General features: G+C 38.9%; 1 protein-coding gene across 1 annotated transcript; it reads right to left on the reverse strand.

Moving 5' to 3' along the window:
• Window positions 1-19,959: 19,959 nt before the first annotated feature.
• On the reverse strand, window positions 19,960-20,901 carry OR1E1 (olfactory receptor family 1 subfamily E member 1). Its single transcript, NM_001014287.1, has one exon. It carries the CDS (start codon window positions 20,899-20,901, stop codon window positions 19,960-19,962), a length of 942 nt encoding a protein of 313 aa, NP_001014309.1.
• Between the last annotated feature and the right edge of the window lie 203 nt (window positions 20,902-21,104).

The raw sequence follows: 21,104 nt of genomic DNA on the forward strand, positions 1-21,104 counted from the left end.
AACAGTGGCTAATCAGATGTTTGACCTCACTGATATATATATATAGAGAGAGAAATTCAATTTAAAAATTGTAAAAATTTTGGGGCACCTGGGTGTTTCAGTCAGTCAGGTGTCCGGCTCTTGATTTGGCTCAGATCATGAACTCAAGGTTGTGAGAATGAGCCCCTGCTTTGGGCTCCACACTCAGTAGGGAGTCTGCTGGAGATTTTTTTCCCCTCTGCCCTTTCCCCAGATCATGAGTTTTCTTTCTTTCTTTTGTTCTTTCTTTCTTTCTTTCTCTCAAATAAATAAATCTTTTTTTTAAAATAGTAAAATCTCTTATTTTGATATCAGGTTGATAAATATTTGGGGAACAAAAAATCCAGTTTTGGTAACATGTAAATAAACAGCCTTGCTTATTCACTTTTGGAAAGAGTTTACCTTAGCAGAATTCCTTGGAGTCAATTTGGCAACTTCTATCCAACTATAACATGTTCTTGATGTAATAACAACCATTTCTAAGAATGTGTTCTTAGAAACAAAGAACAAGTTCACAAGAAAACATATGGACCTGGGATGCCTGGGTGGCTCGGTGGTTGAGTGTCTGCCTTCGGCTCAGGGTATGATCCTGGAATCCTGGGATCGAGTTCCATGTCAGGCTCCCTACATGAAGCCTGCTTCTCCCTCTGCCTATGTCTCTGCCTCTCTGCCCCATCCCTAGCTAAAGATACTCTCTGCCCCCCACCTCATGAATAAATAAATAAAATCTTATTTTAAAAAAACAGAAAACATATGGACCAGGAAATAATAAAGTCAAAGTATTGTTCAAAATAATAAAAAACTGAAAACAACCCAGATTATTTAAATAAATTATGGCAAATGCATCCATTCAACAAAAGACTATACAGATTCTAAAAGGATTCTATGTCTTTATATGAAATGATGAATTAAAATATATTTTATGTAACAACATGAAAAAATGGTATATATAATTTAGTCATACTCGTTACATGTAAAGTTGGTCTATACATAGAAATATTCTATGCACATAGAATATTCCTCAACTTTTAACTGCCTTCATAAGGGAGAGCAGAACTTTGGGGGACCCTCACATTCTCACTTTATTTATTTCTTTATTGTTTGGATAATTTTCAATGAGAATGTATTCTTTTTGTAATCAATAAAATTTTTTGAAGAAGAAATGAGATCAAAATTGGCATTATTATGAAGACTTCTTTTAATAGATGAGATGTTTTTAAGGCACACAATTTCAAGAAACATATGATAATATATTGAAATAAAATCAATTATTATTCTACATCTAGCAAATACAAGGCACTGAACTCATCACTGAAGAAATGAGAGAGCACCTGTCTTCAAGACACTTATAATTTACTTCATAAGAAAAAAAAGCAAACAAAGAAAGCATCACATAATTTTAGCATAATATTTAGGAGGAAAAAATTCTACTTAGGACTCATAAATAGATTCTAATCCTTCTGTCATTATTTGTGCTACCTTAGTCTATATATGGGCCACCATTTACTGCCCATAAGTCAAACAATTCATAACAGAATCACACAGTTCATTCCATATCATATGATTTTAATTCAAAATACAAATTATATTCCAAAATATAGATATTATCAAAAGATGTAATCTGTTAGTAACTGATAAGTGGTTGGTAAATCAAAGGGAAAAGAAATTGTAGAGTGTGGTAATTAAAGAGGTGACTCAATCAACACCTAAAATGAAAAATTAAGAACTGAATAGGTTAGCAAGGGAAGAAATGATGATCCTTGGAGAGTGAAAAATTACAAAACGATGTACATAAATTGGGAGATATTCTTCATGGAATAAACATGTTTGGCGAAGCAAAGCAGTGAAATGGCTGAGAAATTTGGATTTATTTCTTAGAGAATTAGCAACTACTATGCATTTTTGTGTGCAGTAAACACTAAGGTTAAGTAGTATTTATTCAAATTTGAAAAATAATTACTAAGTGTACACTATGTGTCAGTCCTTGTGCTACGTCACCCCCAGAAACCGGGTAAGCCCAAGAGGCACGATGGACCAACCCCTAGTGACATGTGGGAAAACCCTCTGGAAGTGCTATTAGGGCAGTATTAGCTTGGGTACTACTAGACTTTACAGAATACTATTCATTGTCAATATTACACCTACTGTTTGAAAACATACTTTAATCTTTATTTTTTTATTGGTGTTCAATTTGCCAACATATAGCATAACACCTAGGGCTCATCCCGGCAAATGCCCTGCTCAGTACCCATCACTCAGTCACCCCAACCTCCCGCCCACCTCCCTTTCCACCACCACTTGTTAATTTCCCAGAGTTAGGAGCCACCCTCTCTGAAATTTTCCACTCATTTTCTCTCCTTTCCCCTTTATTCCCTTTCACTATTTAGCTACAAGTCCCTATCCCAAAGAAAGCTGAATTGTCCACTTTGAAAAGACTCTTCCCAAGGCTCCTTTTATGTCCTGATTCCTCAGGCTGTAAATAAAGGGATTCAGCATGGGGGTAATCACAGTGTACATAACAGCCATGATAGTCTCCTTAACGGTAGAATTATTAGCTGAGGGGCACAAGTAGAGACCAATGATTGTCCCATAGAAGAGAGACACCACTGAGAGGTGGGAGCCACAGGTGGAGAAGGCCTTGCAGATGCCCCTAGCAGAAGGGACTTTGAGGATGGAGGACACAATCCATGCATAGGATAAAGAGATCAACAGAAACGGAACAAAAATGATGAGCCCTCCCAAGACAAATATCACCATTTCATTTATCTGAATGTCAGAGCAGGCCAACTTTAGCAGAGCTGACATGTCACAGAAAAAGTGAGGGATCACATTATCAGCACAGAAAGATAGCCGAGCCATGAGTAGGGTGTGCAAAAGAGAGATAAAAGTGGTCAGCACCCAGGACAGCATCAACAAGGAGAAACAGAGCTTGGGGCTCATGATGGTGGTGTAGTGCAGGGGGAAGCAGATGGCCACATAGCGGTCATAGGCCATGGCCACCAGGAGGAAGCTCTCCAGGTCTGCAAAAAACAGGAAGAAGTACATTTGGGTCAGGCAGCCAGCATAGGGGATGGACGGGACTTGGCTCTGCATGTTCTGCAGCAACTTGGGCATTGTGACAGAAGAGAAGCAGAGGTCAGAGAAGGATAAATTGCTGAGAAACAAATACATGGGTGTGTGGAGGTGCGAGTCCAGGTGAATGAGGACAATGATGAGTAGGTTCCCCAGGACGGTGGTAACATACATGGCCAGGAACAGGGCGTAGAACAGGTCTCGCTGATCTGGATCAATGGGCAGGCCCAGCAGGATGAATTCTGAGATGACAGTTCGGTTGCCCATTTTCATGTTGTTTCTGTTCTACCTTTTTAAGATTAATTTATATGAAAGCGTTAATACACACACAAAGACGGACAGACACGCACACACACACACACACATATGCCTGAGCTGCCTCTCCACCAACTTAATAGTACAAGGAGCAAGGAGTGTGCAAACCAAGTGGGGCTCTATCACCACATACCCATCAGGAGCTGAATCCTTCTCTTGATCTGCATCCAACACTCCTACTCTAAAGAAAAGCCCATCTATTTGTCTGTCCACCCAGCTTATACATCCCCTCAGCCACCCACCTCAGTGGTGCAGGAAGGGAGATGATGAGCCAAAACTGACCTGAGCCCATGTTCTGCATCTGCCTCAGGCTGGGGGCCACTGAGAACAGTGAGCATTTCCCCAAACTGCAGAATGACACAAAGGTCCGAGTTGCTGCAGATTCTCTATCATTGGCAAGCACTAGAACCCAGACCCTAGAACTTCAGATCCAATTCCTACACTGAACTACCAGAAAAATGCCTCCTCCATTCTAATTTCTTTGTTACCTAGATTAATAATATCCCAACCCATGTGAAAGTCTTGTCTCTTTTCCCTTTTAAGACTTGACTGACCCAGGGACATTAGCTGGACAAGCAAGAGTTAGAAGGGAGTAGGAATGAGATGGACAGCAGGAGAAGCGGCTGAGATTGGGAAGACCCCAGTGTGCATACATAGCATTTAAGTGCCGGGCCCTTGAGCCAGTCATCCTGGGATCAACTTATACACCCATACCTGCACCATGACCTCGGCCAAAAAATTTAACCTCCCTTAGTCAGTTTCCTAATATCTTAATAGGAACACAACAGTACCTAATTTATTCAAAGGAAGTCAGGATAAAGTGTGGCATTGGTAAGACTTACCACTGTTATCATTAAGTTCTGTGAGGTTGCAGTATTTTCCCAAGTACCGCTATCCTCATCTCCACCACCCTGCACCACCACCCATGAGCACAGCACCTCAGTCAGTGCAAGTAGAGAAAATGGAAGGAGTTCTGTGGGATAGAAGAAACTACTGGTCCAGAAAGGACAGACATTTACAACCCAAATAGTGAGAATGTCCTTTCAAATCATGAGTCGAATCTATCCTTAGATAAAGATACTAATATTAGGATAAATTGATGGAGGGTGAGGAGAGCTAGCTTCATGGAAAGAGGCTCCCAGAATGGTCTCTTACATTCTGTTTACTGCACCCCCAAGCAAAATATTCAGGAGCCCACAGGAGTCAGACTCCATCATTTACTGGCTTGCGACCTTGGCAAATTACCAAATTCTTCCAACCTTACACTTCACCGTCAGTGGATCTTACATGTCTCACAGAATTGTGGGTTTGGAATGATTGATACTTGCAAAGTATGAAGTTCTCCACAAACACACAATTTATTTGTTCCTGTTAATAGCGCTGGTGACTCCCAGTTACACTCAGAGAGGTGAATCACTGTTGAAAGAGGAAAACAATGAGGCTGATGACTTCTAAACTATCCTGCAAGAGTTGTACTATAGAATTACGGAATCTTAATTTAATCTGCCAAAGGAGATTTCAGAGTAACTACTTCTTCTGAACCCCTTCCCAGCTTACCCAGCTTGTCTCAGTGTGGCTCCAAAGCCTTCTTCATATTTGTTACTTCCCCATCATGCGTGTTCAGCTGGAGTCCCTACCATTGTCTTGTGACTCCTCTCTTCTACAATACTCTGACCCCTGGGATCCGTGGATCCCAAAGAAACTCATTAGTAACAAACACACTACTTGCCTCCACCCTTATTCCTGTACATTTCTGAATAAGTCATGTCCTGAGACAGAATTCTGGGTTTACTTTAAGTCGCATCTTCTCAAGAAAGCTTTCCCCACCCATTACAGGCCATGCTAATATCTCCCTTCTCTTACCTTCTGCAATAGCTGGCCTTCTACATCAGTTGTCAGCATCAAATACTGTAGCACTTCGTTACCACTGTTATATATTGCCCAATGATTGCTTCCATATATACCAACCTTCTCCAGTGGTCTTTAATTAAGCTCCATGAGAGCAAGCATTGTGTCGATTGACTCACCCAGGAAATACTTAATCTATTAGTTCATTAATGCATTCCTTCTATAAATATTTACTGGGTACCTACCATGTGCAAGGCACTGTGTCCATGACTGTGGGAAAAACTGTGGCCAAGGTAGACATGGTTCCTGCCCTCAAAGACCATATAGTCTAGCTCATAGACATGGCAACTAAACAAATTGCCATAAGGCATTACAAATGTTATCATAGGAAAAATCAAAGATGTGATAAGAGTGTATATTAAGGACACCTAGCCTTATCCTAGCGTGTCAAGAGAGGACATGCTTTTTTAATGAAGTTTAAGCAGAATCCTTTTTTAAAAGGAAATGAAAGTATCTAGAGAGGAAATAGTATATGGAAAACCTCAGAGGTGAGAGGATCTGGAGCTTTTTAAAAGTAAAGGAAGTTCAGTGTGGCTGAAGTATAGTGCATGTGCTAGGAGGCAGGCAGAAGATGGAGGTTGTTGGGCAGGGGGCAGGTACAGTTTGGTGACTCCTCAAAAAGTTAAATGTAGATTTGTCATATGATCCAGCAATTCCACTTTGGTATATACCTAAAAACACTGAAGTTCTAAAACAAATACTTGTACATGAATGTTCATAGCAGCACTAGTCACAATAGCCCAGTGTGGAAGCCACCATCAACTGATGACTGGATAAAGAAAATGTAGTGTCTCCATACAATGGAATATTATTCAGCAATAAAATAAACAAAGTACTGATACCCACCATAAAATGGATAAACTTGGAAAATATTATGCTAATTAAAAGAAGGCAATCATAAGAGCGACATTATATGTTACTATTTATATGAAATATCAAGAACAGGCAAATCCATAGAGACATAAAGTAGACTGATGATTGCTAAGGAAAAATGGGTAGTGATTGTTAATGGGATTTCTTTAGAGGTAGTGAAAATGTTCTAAAATTGATTATGGTGATGGTTGCACAATTCCGTGAGTGTATAAAAAATAATTTTAGACTTGAATGGGCAAATGGTATGGTATGGTATGGAATTATATTTAACAAATCTCTAATAAAAACCAAGTCTTTATCGTTGGAGAAATTTGCATGTGGATTATATTAAATATATGTATATTGATGTTAAATTTCTCGGGTGTGATAATGGTATTGTAATTATGTATGAAAATGTTCTTGTTTCTAGGAGATCCTGAATGCTGAATTTCGTGGCTAAGTGTCTTGGTGTCTGAAAATTATCTCAAATAGATTGGCTATTTTATTAATTTTTAAAGTTTTTATTTTAATTCCTGTTAGTTAACATACAGTGTTATATGTTTCATGTGTGCAGTATAGTGATTTAACATAGATCAGCCATTTTAAAAGAAGAAGAAAAATGAAAGGAGAAGAAGAAAGAGAGGGAGAGAGAGAGGGGAGGAACAGAATAAGGAAGGGAGAAAGAGAGAGCTTGATATGTGCTATAAATATGAATGAATGAAACATGAACAAATTTGAGCAACTGATGGAGTATAAGCAAAACAAACTAATTTGAAACTAAGCTTGTAGCTTTTGTTTTGAACATTGTAGGTGTGATGACACAGGATTTCATCTTTTAAAATCTCTATTCTCACATCTTGCTGTTAAAATAGAAATTCAATCATTTATAAATCTGTCAATTGTGTGGTCATTCAATTATCAATTCTTATTTTTCCAATTTTCTCTTTCCTCATTAACACTGAAGTTGAACATCTTTTCATACTGTTTATTCTTCATGAATTTTCTGTAAATATTTTTTACGTTTTAAGTTTTTATTTTAATTTCAGTATAGTTAACATACAGTATTATATTAGTTTCAGGTATACAATATAATGATTAAACAACTCCATACATCACCAGTGCTCTTCACAACAAGTGAATTCCTTAAACCCCATCGCTGATTTCACCCATCCTCCCCCTCACTTCCCCTCTGGTGACCATCAGTTTGTTCTCTGTAGTTAAGAGGCTGAATAATACCCAACTATGTATACATATATACCACATCTTCTTTATCCATTCATCTATCAATGAACAGTTGGGCTGCCTCCATAATTTGGCGCTTGTAAAGATGCTGCTCTAAACATAAGGGTGTGTGTATCCCTACGAATTAGTGTTTTTGTATTTGGGGGGATAAATGCCTAGTAGTTCAATTACTGAATCATAGGATAGTTCCATTTTTAACTTTCTGAAGGCCCTTCATACTGTTTATACTGGCTGCACAGTTTGCATTCCCACCAACAGTGCATGAGGGTTCCTTTTTCTCCATATCTTTGCCAACTCTTGTTTCTTGCATTGTTGATTTTAGTGCTCTGACAGGTGTGAGGTGATAGTTCATTGTACTTTCAACTTGCATTTCCCTGATGATGAGTGAAGCTGAGCATCTTTTCATGTGTCTGTTGGCCATTTGTATGTCTTCTTTGGAGAAATGTCTGTTCATGTCTTATGCCTATTTTTAACTGGATTATTTACCTTTTGGGTGTTGAGTTGTGTCAGTTCTTTATATATTTTGGATATTAACCCTTTATCAGATATGTCACTTGGCAAATATCTTCTCCAATTCCGTAGGTTGCCTTTTAGTTCTGTTGATTGTTTCCTTTGCTGTGCAGATGCTTTTTATTTTTGATGTAGCCCCAATAGTTTATTTTTGCTTGTATTATCCTTGCCTCTGGAGACATAGGTAGAAAAATGTGGCCAAAGACATCACTGCCTGTGCTCTCTTCTAGGATTTTTGTGGTTTCAGGTCTCACAGTTATGCCCTCAGTCCATTTTTAGTCTATTTGTGTGTATACTTTAGGAAAGTGGTTCAGTTTCATTCTTCTCCATGTGGCTGTCCAGTTTTCCCAACACCACTTGTTGAAAAGACTGCATTTTTCCTATTAGATATTCTTTCCTCGTTTATCGAAGATTAATTGACCATATAATTGTGGGTTTATTTGGGGGTTTTCTGTTCTATCCCACTGATCCGTGACAGTAACATACTGTTTTGATCACTGAAGCTTTGTAATATAACTTGAAATCTGGAATTGTGATGCCTCTAGTTGGTTTGCCTTTTTCAAGATTCCTTTGGCTATTCAAGGTATTCAGTTTGCTTTATTTTTATATTACTTGTACGTGCTTTTTGTATATTCTGGATTTTCATCTTGTGTCTGTTAGACATTTACTGTCTGTCAATTCTCTTTCAAGTTTGTTTATGCTTTTTTCCTAGATAACTTTCTTCTTTTTATATGGTCAAATATGTCAAACTCACATCACTATGTTTGTCAGTTTCCACAAAAACAATTCCTTTGAGAATTTGACTTGGATTGTACTGAATGTATTTGGAGAACTGATGTTGTTAAAATATTGAGGTTTCAAAATTCACCAAAATGCACAATTTTTAAATGGATTGATTTTAGTGTATAAAGATTACTCTTCAAAAGCCATTTAAAATGAGCCACCCCTGTGATCCCTGAGTGGCTCAGCAGGTTTAGCGCCTGCCTTTGGCCCAGGGTGTGATCCTGGAGTCCCAGGATCCGGTCCCACGTCAGGCTCCCTGCGTGGAGCCTGCTTCTCCGTCTGCTTGTGTCTCTGCCTCTCTTTCTCTCTGTGTGTCTCATGAATAAATAAATAAAATCTTTTTTAAAATAATAAAATAAAATAAAATGAGCCACCCAAGGGCAGCCCGGTGGCTAAGTGGTTGAGCACCGCCTTCAGCCCAGGGCGTGATCCTGGAGAACCAGGATCGAGTCCCATGTCGGGCTTCCTGCATGGAGCCTGCTTCTCCCTCTACCTGTGTCTGCCTCTCTCTCTCTCTCTCTCTCTCTCATAAATAAAATATTTTTAAAATTGTTCAATTAATTAATTAATTAATTAATTAATTAAATGAGCCATCCAGGGTCATTGTATATGTCCACCTATTGTGGTATTCTTTTTATATCTCAGTTAAGTTTTAAAGTTTTCTTCTTATATTCTTGCACATAAATTTCATTGCTATTGAGAATAGGGTCTATTTTTCATTCTCTTTTTAATGAATTTTTTCATTATAAAGGAAACTTATAGAAGAAAGTACATTAATATAAATATTAATCTTTTTTCTTGTCACTATGTATCTGTTGTATGATGGCACTGAGATTTCAGAATTTATCCATTATAGGAACTAGTGTTACCTTAGCTGTCTCATGCATATAATAAACTATCTCAAGAAATACCATATTAAATGAAAATGTGCCATGCAATATTGTATAATCTACTTCTGTGGAGATATATATATATATATATATATATACAGAACTGGCTGTTCAGGTAACTGGGTAGAAGGTGACATCATAAATGAAGATATAGAATAAAGGACAAAGAGTAGACTTGAGAGAACATAAAGAATCAATATTGTTTGTGCATGTTGAGCTTGAACTGTTCATAGAGCCTCAAGTGGATATGTCCAAAGGGCACATGACAATAACAGTTTGAAACTCTGGAGGAAAGTCTTGGCTTCAGATAGAGATGTGGAGCTCACTAGAATGTATTCGAGGATGAAAGTGGTAGGTTTGGATGCCATCGCTTAGAGGGGACAACTGAGGACACAAATGGACTGAGTTGGAAAACTAGTCCATACCATAAATGGAGATGACGGTTTTTGTCTTCTAAAGGCTTCCCTCTTTCTTTCTAAATTGAAAGAGAATGAGAAGAAATCATAGAATCACTTAGTCTGGGATCTTACATAGACTCAACGATTGTCACACTGTGTGACTTGACAAGTAATTGAACATCATGCTTTTCAATCTATGAAATTGTACCATATCTTCTCTATTCCTTGGAATTGTCATGAGGTTGAGGGAAGGATAAAAACATAGACACAAACTTCTTTTATAAGGTCCACAACACCAAACAGAAAAGAGGCATCCTTAAACTCTGAACTTGTTTACCAGCTTCCAGCTTCTTTCCCCATTCCTGGGGAAATACATTTTAGGTCCCATGGGTTTTGGTTATTCTCAGGTAAAGGCAAAATATTTTCTTATAGTCAAGGGCTAGAAAAATCCATTTCAGATCAGGCCAGGTCAGAAAACAGAGTGGACATGAAAATAAATATGTGTGTGGGGGGGGGGGGAGTATTGTTAAGAGATAAAATGATGTGAATCTCATGCAGAGAGAGGTAAGTAGGAGACATTAAGAGGGAGGCTGGGAGGTGGAGATGTTGGACCTCATTTATTATTGATGTAAAAGTATAAAGAATCTTTTTTAAATTATACCACAATCAAAACAGAGTTCTGGCTTTAAAAAAAAGTAGTCTTCCCAGAACATAAAGACTCCTAACTCTGGGAAACGAACTAGGGGTGGTGGAAGGGGAAAGGGCAGGGGGTGGGGGTGAATGGGTGACGGGCACTGAGGGGGGCACTTGACGGGATGAGCACGGGTGTTATTCTGTATGTTGGTAAATTGAACACCAATAAAATATACATTTATTTAAAAAAATAAAATAAAATAATAAAATAAAATAAAATAGTCTCCCATAAATTAGTTAAAGAATGTAAGGCATGAAGGTCATTTAAAACAGGAGTTCTTAAAATACACTTTGCCAGAATCTCCTGGGGAACATAAAGAGGAGAGCTTAGCCAGCAGGTCACCAAGACCCCTCTTCCCTAGTTCAGCTCCACAGCTCCACTGTACCTCTTTTACATATTGAATAATTATTTACCGTACCATTTTTACAGGCTTTCCATGGTAAGAGAAAACATCTGGAATAGTATTCCAATATTATTATATCTCCTAGATAGAAATATGTAAAAGTATCAAATGTTACCATCACACAGAGAAGGTAATTTTCTTTCTACAAATGACTCTTCTCAGGGCTCCCTTCATGTCTTTATTCCTCAGGCTGTAGATGAAGGGGTTCAGCATGGGGGTGACCACAGTGTACATCATAGCCATGATAGTCTCCTTAACAGTAGAATTATTAGCTGATGGGCATAAATAGAGACCAATAACTGTCCCATAGAAGAGAGACACCACTGAGAGGTGGGAGCCACAGGTGGAGAAGACCTTGCAGATGCCTATGGCAGAAGGAACCTTGAGGATGGAGGACACAATCCGTGCATAAGACGTGATGATGAGCAGGAATGGGATCACGAGAATGAGCCCTCCCATGATAAATATCACCAACTCATTAACTTGAGTGTCAGAGCAGGCCAGCTTCAGCAGAGCAGAAATATCACAGAAAAAGTGGGGGATTGTGTTGGCACAAAAACACAATCTGGCCATTAACAGAGTGTGTAATACAGCATGGAACATGGTCAGCACCCATGACAGCACCAACAGGGAGAAACAGAGCTTGGGGCTCATGATGGTGGTGTAGTGTAGGGGGAAGCAGATGGCCACATAGCGGTCATAGGCCATGGCCACCAGGAGGAAGCTCTCCAGATCTCCAAAAAACAGGAAGAAGTACATTTGGGTCAGGCAGCCAGCATAGGGGATGGACGGGACTTGGCTCTGCATGTTCTGCAGCAACTTGGGCATTGTGACAGAAGAGAAGCAGAGGTCAGAGAAGGATAAATTGCTGAGAAACAAATACATGGGTGTGTGGAGGTGCGAGTCCAGGTGAATGAGGACAATGATGAGTAGGTTCCCCAGGATGGTGGTAACGTACATGGCCAGGAACAGGGCGTAGAACAGGTCTCGCTGATCTGGATCAATGGGCAGGCCCAGCAGGATGAATTCTGAGATGACAGTTCGGTTGCCCATTTTCATGTTGTTTCTGTTTTACCTTTTTAAGATAATTTATATGAAAGTGTTAATGCACACACACACACACACACATATGCCTGAGCTGCCTCTCCACCAGCTTTAATAGTACAAGGAGCAAGGAGTGTGCAAACCAAGTGGGGCTCTACCACAACATACCCATCAGCAGCTGAATCCTTCTCTTGATCTGCATCCAGCACTCCTACTCTAAAGAAAAGCCCATCTATTTGTCTGTCCACCCAGCTTATACAACCCCTCAGCCACCCACCTCAGTGGTGCAGGAAGGAAGATGATGAGCCAAAACTGACCTGAGCCCATGTTCTGCATCTGCCTCAGGCTGGGGGCCTCTGAGAACAGTGAGCATTTCCCCAAACTGCAGAATGACACAAAGGTCCGAGTTGCTGCAGATTCTCTATCATTGGCAAGCACTAGAACCCAGACCCTAGAACTTCAGATCCAATTCCTACACTGAACTACCAGAAAAATGCCTCCTCCATTCTAATTTCTTTGTTACCTAGATTAATACTATCCCAACCCATGTGAAAATCTTGTCTCTTTTCCCTTTTAAGACTTGACTGACCCAGGGACATTAGCTGGACAAGCAAGAGTTAGAAGGGAGTAGGAATGAGATGGACAGCAGGAGAAGCGGCTGAGATTGGGAAGACCCCAGTGTGCATACATAGCATTTAAGTGCCGGGCCCTTGAGCCAGTCATCCTGGGATCAACTTATACACCCATACCTGCACCATGACCTCGGCCAAAAAATTTAACCTCCCTTAGTCAGTTTCCTAATATCTTAATAGGAACACAACAGTACCTAATTTATTCAAAGGAAGTCAGGATAAAGTGTGGCATTGGTAAGACTTACCACTGTTATCATTAAGTTCTGTGAGGTTGCAGTATTTTCCCAAGTACCGCTATCCTCATCTCCACCACCCTGCACCACCACCCATGAGCACAGCACCTCAGTCAGTGCAAGTAGAGAAAATGGAAGGAGTTCTGTGGGATAGAAGAAACTACTGGTCCAGAAAGGACAGACATTTACAACCCAAATAGTGAGAATGTCCTTTCAAATCATGAGTCGAATCTATCCCTAGATAAAGATACTAATATTAGGATAAATTGATGGAGGGTGAGGAGAGCTAGCTTCATGGAAAGAGGCTCCCAGAATGGTCTCTTACATTCTGTTTACTGCACCCCCAAGCAAAATATTCAGGAGCCCACAGGAGTCAGACTCCATCATTTACTGGCTTGCGACCTTGGCAAATTACCAAATTCTTCCAACCTTACACTTCACCGTCAGTGGATCTTACATGTCTCACAGAATTGTGGGTTTGGAATGATTGATACTTGCAAAGTATGAAGTTCTCCACAAACACACAATTTATTTGTTCCTGTTAATAGCTCTGGTGACTCCCAGTTACACTCAGAGAGGTGAATCACTGTTGAAAGAGGAAAACGATGAGGCTGATGACTTCTAAACTATCCTGCAAGAGTTGTACTATAGAATTACGGAATCTTAATTTAATCTGCCAAAGGAGATTTCAGAGTAACTACTTCTTCTGAACCCCTTCCCAGCTTACCCAGCTTGTCTCAGTGTGGCTCCAAAGCCTTCTTCATATTTGTTACTTCCCCATCATGCGTGTTCAGCTGGAGTCCCTACCATTGTCTTGTGACTCCTCTCTTCTACAATACTCTGACCCCTGGGATCCGTGGATCCCAAAGAAACTCATTAGTAACAAACACACTACTTGCCTCCACCCTTATTCCTGTACATTTCTGAATAAGTCATGTCCTGAGACAGAATTCTGGGTTTACTTTAAGTCGCATCTTCTCAAGAAAGCTTTCCCCACCCATTACAGGCCATGCTAATATCTCCCTTCTCTTACCTTCTGCAATATCTGGCCTTCTACAACAGTTGTCAGCATCAAATACTGTAGCACTTCGTTACCACTGTTATATATTGCCCAATGATTGCTTCCATATATACCAACCTTCTCCAGTGGTCTTTAATTAAGCTCCATGAGAGCAAGCATTGTGTCGATTGACTCACCCAGGAAATACTTAATCTATTAGTTCATTAATGCATTCCTTCTATAAATATTTACTGGGTACCTACCATGTGCAAGGCACTGTGTCCATGACTGTGGGAAAAACTGTGGCCAAGGTAGACATGGTTCCTGCCCTCAAAGACCATATAGTCTAGCTCATAGACATGGCAACTAAACAAATTGCCATAAGGCATTACAAATGTTATCATAGGAAAAATCAAAGATGTGATAAGAGTGTATATTAAGGACACCTAGCCTTATCCTAGCGTGTCAAGAGAGGACATGCTTTTTTAATGAAGTTTAAGCAGAATCCTTTTTTAAAAGGAAATGAAAGTATCTAGAGAGGAAATAGTATATGGAAAACCTCAGAGGTGAGAGGATCTGGAGCTTTTTAAAAGTAAAGGAAGTTCAGTGTGGCTGAAGTATAGTGCATGTGCTAGGAGGCAGGCAGAAGATGGAGGTTGTTGGGCAGGGGGCAGGTACAGTTTGGTGACTCCTCAAAAAGTTAAATGTAGATTTGCCATATGATCCAGCAATTCCACTTTGGTATATACCTAAAAACACTGAAGTTCTAAAACAAATACTTGTACATGAATGTTCATAGCAGCACTAGTCACAATAGCCCAGTGTGGAAGCCACCATCAACTGATGACTGGATAAAGAAAATGTAGTGTCTCCATACAATGGAATATTATTCAGCAATAAAATAAACAAAGTACTGATACCCACCATAAAATGGATAAACTTGGAAAATATTATGCTAATTAAAAGAAGGCAATCATAAGAGCGACATTATATGTTACTATTTATATGAAATATCAAGAATGGGCAAATCCATAGAGACATAAAGTAGACTGATGATTGCTAAGGAAAAATGGGTAGTGATTGTTAATGGGATTTCTTTAGAGGTAGTGAAAATGTTCTAAAATTGATTATGGTGATGGTTGCACAATTCCGTGAGTGTATAAAAAATAATTTTAGACTTGAATGGGCAAATGGTATGGTATGGTATGGAATTATATTTAACAAATCTCTAATAAAAACCAAGTCTTTATCGTTGGAGAAATTTGCATGTGGATTATATTAAATATATGTATATTGATGTTAAATTTCTCGGGTGTGATAATGGTATTGTAATTATGTATGAAAATGTTCTTGTTTCTAGGAGATCCTGAATGCTGAATTTCGTGGCTAAGTGTCTTGGTGTCTGAAAATTATCTCAAATAGATTGGCTATTTTATTAATTTTTAAAGTTTTTATTTTAATTCCTGTTAGTTAACATACAGTGTTATATGTTTCATGTGTGCAGTATAGTGATTTAACATAGATCAGCCATTTTAAAAGAAGAAGAAAAATGAAAGGAGAAGAAGAAAGAGAGGGAGAGAGAGAGGGGAGGAACAGAATAAGGAAGGGAGAAAGAGAGAGCTTGATATGTGCTATAAATATGAATGAATGAAACATGAACAAATTTGAGCAACTGATGGAGTATAAGCAAAACAAACTAATTTGAAACTAAGCTTGTAGCTTTTGTTTTGAACATTGTAGGTGTGATGACACAGGATTTCATCTTTTAAAATCTCTATTCTCACATCTTGCTGTTAAAATAGAAATTCAATCATTTATAAATCTGTCAATTGTGTGGTCATTCAATTATCAATTCTTATTTTTCCAATTTTCTCTTTCCTCATTAACACTGAAGTTGAACATCTTTTCATACTGTTTATTCTTCATGAATTTTCTGTAAATATTTTTTACGTTTTAAGTTTTTATTTTAATTTCAGTATAGTTAACATACAGTATTATATTAGTTTCAGGTATACAATATAATGATTAAACAACTCCATACATCACCAGTGCTCTTCACAACAAGTGAATTCCTTAAACCCCATCGCTGATTTCACCCATCCTCCCCCTCACTTCCCCTCTGGTGACCATCAGTTTGTTCTCTGTAGTTAAGAGGCTGAATAATACCCAACTATGTATACATATATACCACATCTTCTTTATCCATTCATCTATCAATGAACAGTTGGGCTGCCTCCATAATTTGGCGCTTGTAAAGATGCTGCTCTAAACATAGGGGTGTGTGTATCCCTACGAATTAGTGTTTTTGTATTTGGGGGGATAAATGCCTAGTAGTTCAATTACTGAATCATAGGATAGTTCCATTTTTAACTTTCTGAAGGCCCTTCATACTGTTTATACTGGCTGCACAGTTTGCATTCCCACCAACAGTGCATGAGGGTTCCTTTTTCTCCATATCTTTGCCAACTCTTGTTTCTTGCATTGTTGATTTTAGTGCTCTGACAGGTGTGAGGTGATAGTTCATTGTACTTTCAACTTGCATTTCCCTGATGATGAGTGAAGCTGAGCATCTTTTCATGTGTCTGTTGGCCATTTGTATGTCTTCTTTGGAGAAATGTCTGTTCATGTCTTATGCCTATTTTTAACTGGATTATTTACCTTTTGGGTGTTGAGTTGTGTCAGTTCTTTATATATTTTGGATATTAACCCTTTATCAGATATGTCACTTGGCAAATATCTTCTCCAATTCCGTAGGTTGCCTTTTAGTTTTGTTGATTGTTTCCTTTGCTGTGCAGATGCTTTTTATTTTTGATGTAGCCCCAATAGTTTATTTTTGCTTGTATTATCCTTGCCTCTGGAGACATAGGTAGAAAAATGTGGCCAAAGACATCACTGCCTGTGCCCTCTTCTAGGATTTTTGTGGTTTCAGGTCTCACAGTTATGCCCTCAGTCCATTTTTAGTTTATTTGTGTGTATACTTTAGGAAAGTGGTTCAGTTTCATTCTTCTCCATGTGGCTGTCCAGTTTTCCCAACACCACTTGTTGAAAAGACTGCATTTTTCCTATTAGATATTCTTTCCTCGTTTATCGAAGATTAATTGACCATATAATTGTGGGTTTATTTGGGGGTTTTCTGTTCTATCCCACTGATCCGTGACAGTAACATACTGTTTTGATCACTGAAGCTTTGTAATATAACTTGAAATCTGGAATTGTGATGCCTCTAGTTGGTTTGCCTTTTTCAAGATTCCTTTGGCTATTCAAGGTATTCAGTTTGCTTTATTTTTATATTACTTGTACGTGCTTTTTGTATATTCTGGATTTTCATCTTGTGTCTGTTAGACATTTACTGTCTGTCAATTCTCTTTCAAGTTTGTTTATGCTTTTTTCCTAGATAACTTTCTTCTTTTTATATGGTCAAATATGTCAAACTCACATCACTATGTTTGTCAGTTTCCACAAAAACAATTCCTTTGAGAATTTGACTTGGATTGTACTGAATGTATTTGGAGAACTGATGTTGTTAAAATATTGAGGTTTCAAAATTCACCAAAATGTACAATTTTTAAATGGATTGATTTTAGTGTATAAAGATTACTCTTCAAAAGCCATTTAAAATGAGCCACCCCTGTGATTCCTGAGTGGCTCAGCAGGTTTAGCGCCTGCCTTCGGCCCAGGGTGTGATCCTGGAGTCCCAGGATCCGGTCCCACGTCAGGCTCCCTGCGTGGAGCCTGCTTCTCCCTCTGCTTGTGTCTCTGCCTCTCTTTCTCTCTGTGTGTCTCATGAATAAATAAATAAAATCTTTTTTAAAATAATAAAATAAAATAAAATGAGCCACCCAAGGGCAGCCCGGTGGCTAAGTGGTTGAGCACCGCCTTCAGCCCAGGGCGTGATCCTGGAGAACCAGGATCGAGTCCCATGTCGGGCTTCCTGCATGGAGCCTGCTTCTCCCTCTACCTGTGTCTGCCTCTCTCTCTCTCTCTCTCTCATAAATAAAATATTTTTAAAATTGTTCAATTAATTAATTAATCAATTAATTAATTAAATGAGCCATCCAGGGTCATTGTATATGTCCACCTATTGTGGTATTCTTTTTATCTCTCAGTTAAGTTTTAAAGTTTTCTTCTTATATTCTTGCACATAAATTTCATTGCTATTGAGAATAGGGTCTATTTTTCATTCTCTTTTTAATGAATTTTTTCATTATAAAGGAAACTTATAGAAGAAAGTACATTAATATAAATATTAATCTTTTTTCTTGTCACTATGTATCTGTTGTATGATGGCACTGAGATTTCAGAATTTATCCATTATAGGAACTAGTGTTACCTTAGCTGTCTCATGCATATAATAAACTATCTCAAGAAATACCATATTAAATGAAAATGTGCCATGCAATATTGTATAATCTACTTCTGTGGAGATATATATATATATATATATATATATACAGAACTGGCTGTTCAGGTAACTGGGTAGAAGGTGACATCATAAATGAAGATATAGAATAAAGGACAAAGAGTAGACTTGAGAGAACATAAAGAATCAATATTGTTTGTGCATGTTGAGCTTGAACTGTTCATAGAGCCTCAAGTGGATATGTCCAAAGGGCACATGACAATAACAGTTTGAAACTCTGGAGGAAAGTCTTGGCTTCAGATAGAGATGTGGAGCTCACTAGAATGTATTCGAGGATGAAAGTGGTAGGTTTGGATGCCATCGCTTAGAGGGGACAACTGAGGACACAAATGGACTGAGTTGGAAAACTAGTCCATACCATAAATGGAGATGACGGTTTTGTCTTCTAAAGGCTTCCCTCTTTCTTTCTAAATTGAAAGAGAATGAGAAGAAATCATAGAATCACTTAGTCTGGGATCTTACATAGACTCAACGATTGTCACACTGTGTGACTTGACAAGTAATTGAACATCATGCTTTTCAATCTATGAAATTGTACCATATCTTCTCTATTCCTTGGAATTGTCATGAGGTTGAGGGAAGGATAAAAACATAGACACAAACTTCTTTTATAAGGTCCACAACACCAAACAGAAAAGAGGCATCCTTAAACTCTGAACTTGTTTACCAGCTTCCAGCTTCTTTCCCCATTCCTGGGGAAATACATTTTAGGTCCCATGGGTTTTGGTTATTCTCAGGTAAAGGCAAAATATTTTCTTATAGTCAAGGGCTAGAAAAATCCATTTCAGATCAGGCCAGGTCAGAAAACAGAGTGGACATGAAAATAAATATGTGTGTGGGGGGGGGGGGGAGTATTGTTAAGAGATAAAATGATGTGAATCTCATGCAGAGAGAGGTAAGTAGGAGACATTAAGAGGGAGGCTGGGAGGTGGAGATGTTGGACCTCATTTATTATTGATGTAAAAGTATAAAGAATCTTTTTTAAATTATACCACAATCAAAACAGAGTTCTGGCTTTAAAAAAAAGTAGTCTTCCCAGAACATAAAGACTCCTAACTCTGGGAAACGAACTAGGGGTGGTGGAAGGGGAAAGGGCAGGGGGTGGGGGTGAATGGGTGACGGGCACTGAGGGGGGCACTTGACGGGATGAGCACGGGTGTTATTCTGTATGTTGGTAAATTGAACACCAATAAAATATACATTTATTTAAAAAAATAAAATAAAATAATAAAATAAAATAAAATAGTCTCCCATAAATTAGTTAAAGAATGTAAGGCATGAAGGTCATTTAAAACAGGAGTTCTTAAAATACACTTTGCCAGAATCTCCTGGGGAACATAAAGAGGAGAGCTTAGCCAGCAGGTCACCAAGACCCCTCTTCCCTAGTTCAGCTCCACAGCTCCACTGTACCTCTTTTACATATTGAATAATTATTTACCGTACCATTTTTACAGGCTTTCCATGGTAAGAGAAAACATCTGGAATAGTATTCCAATATTATTATATCTCCTAGATAGAAATATGTAAAAGTATCAAATGTTACCATCACACAGAGAAGGTAATTTTCTTTCTACAAATGACTCTTCTCAGGGCTCCCTTCATGTCTTTATTCCTCAGGCTGTAGATGAAGGGGTTCAGCATGGGGGTGACCACAGTGTACATCATAGCCATGATAGTCTCCTTAACAGTAGAATTATTAGCTGATGGGCATAAATAGAGACCAATAACTGTCCCATAGAAGAGAGACACCACTGAGAGGTGGGAGCCACAGGTGGAGAAGACCTTGCAGATGCCTATGGCAGAAGGAACCTTGAGGATGGAGGACACAATCCGTGCATAAGACGTGATGATGAGCAGGAATGGGATCACGAGAATGAGCCCTCCCATGATAAATATCACCAACTCATTAACTTGAGTGTCAGAGCAGGCCAGCTTCAGCAGAGCAGACATATCACAAAAAAAGTGGGGGATTGTGTTGGCACAAAAACACAATCTGGCCATTAACAGAGTGTGTAATACAGCATGGAACATGGTCAGCACCCATGACAGCACCAACAGGGAGAAACAGAGCTTGGGGCTCATGATGGTGGTGTAGTGTAGGGGGAAGCAGATGGCCACATAGCGGTCATAGGCCATGGCCACCAGGAGGAAGCTCTCCAGATCTCCAAAAAACAGGAAGAAGTACATTTGGGTCAGGCAGCCAGCATAGGGGATGGACGGGACTTGGCTCTGCATGTTCTGCAGCAACTTGGGCATTGTGACAGAAGAGAAGCAGAGGTCAGAGAAGGATAAATTGCTGAGAAACAAATACATGGGTGTGTGGAGGTGCGAGTCCAGCTGAATGAGGACAATGATGAGTAGGTTCCCCAGGATTGTGGTAACATACATGGCCAGGAACAGGGCGTAGAACAGGTCTCGCTGATCTGGATCAATGGGCAGGCCAAGGAGGACAAATTCTGAGACGACAGTTTGATTCTTTTCTGTCATGCTTTGTCTTCAGTATCTTTAAGAAGAAATTACAGTGTCCATTAAACCTGAATTTAAAAATAAACATATTTCTATGATACATGATCTGTTAAGTGTTCTGTAAAGTTACTTGGTATCACTCTCATCACAATAATTACCATTTATATCCAAAATTCTAAGATCAGAATCTCTATGATCAGAAATGACTTTTCTTCACTTCTCTT

The sequence above is a fragment of the Canis lupus genome, chromosome 9 (genome assembly GCF_011100685.1).
Source record: "Canis lupus familiaris isolate Mischka breed German Shepherd chromosome 9, alternate assembly UU_Cfam_GSD_1.0, whole genome shotgun sequence".
NCBI classification, from domain to species: domain Eukaryota; kingdom Metazoa; phylum Chordata; class Mammalia; order Carnivora; family Canidae; genus Canis; species Canis lupus.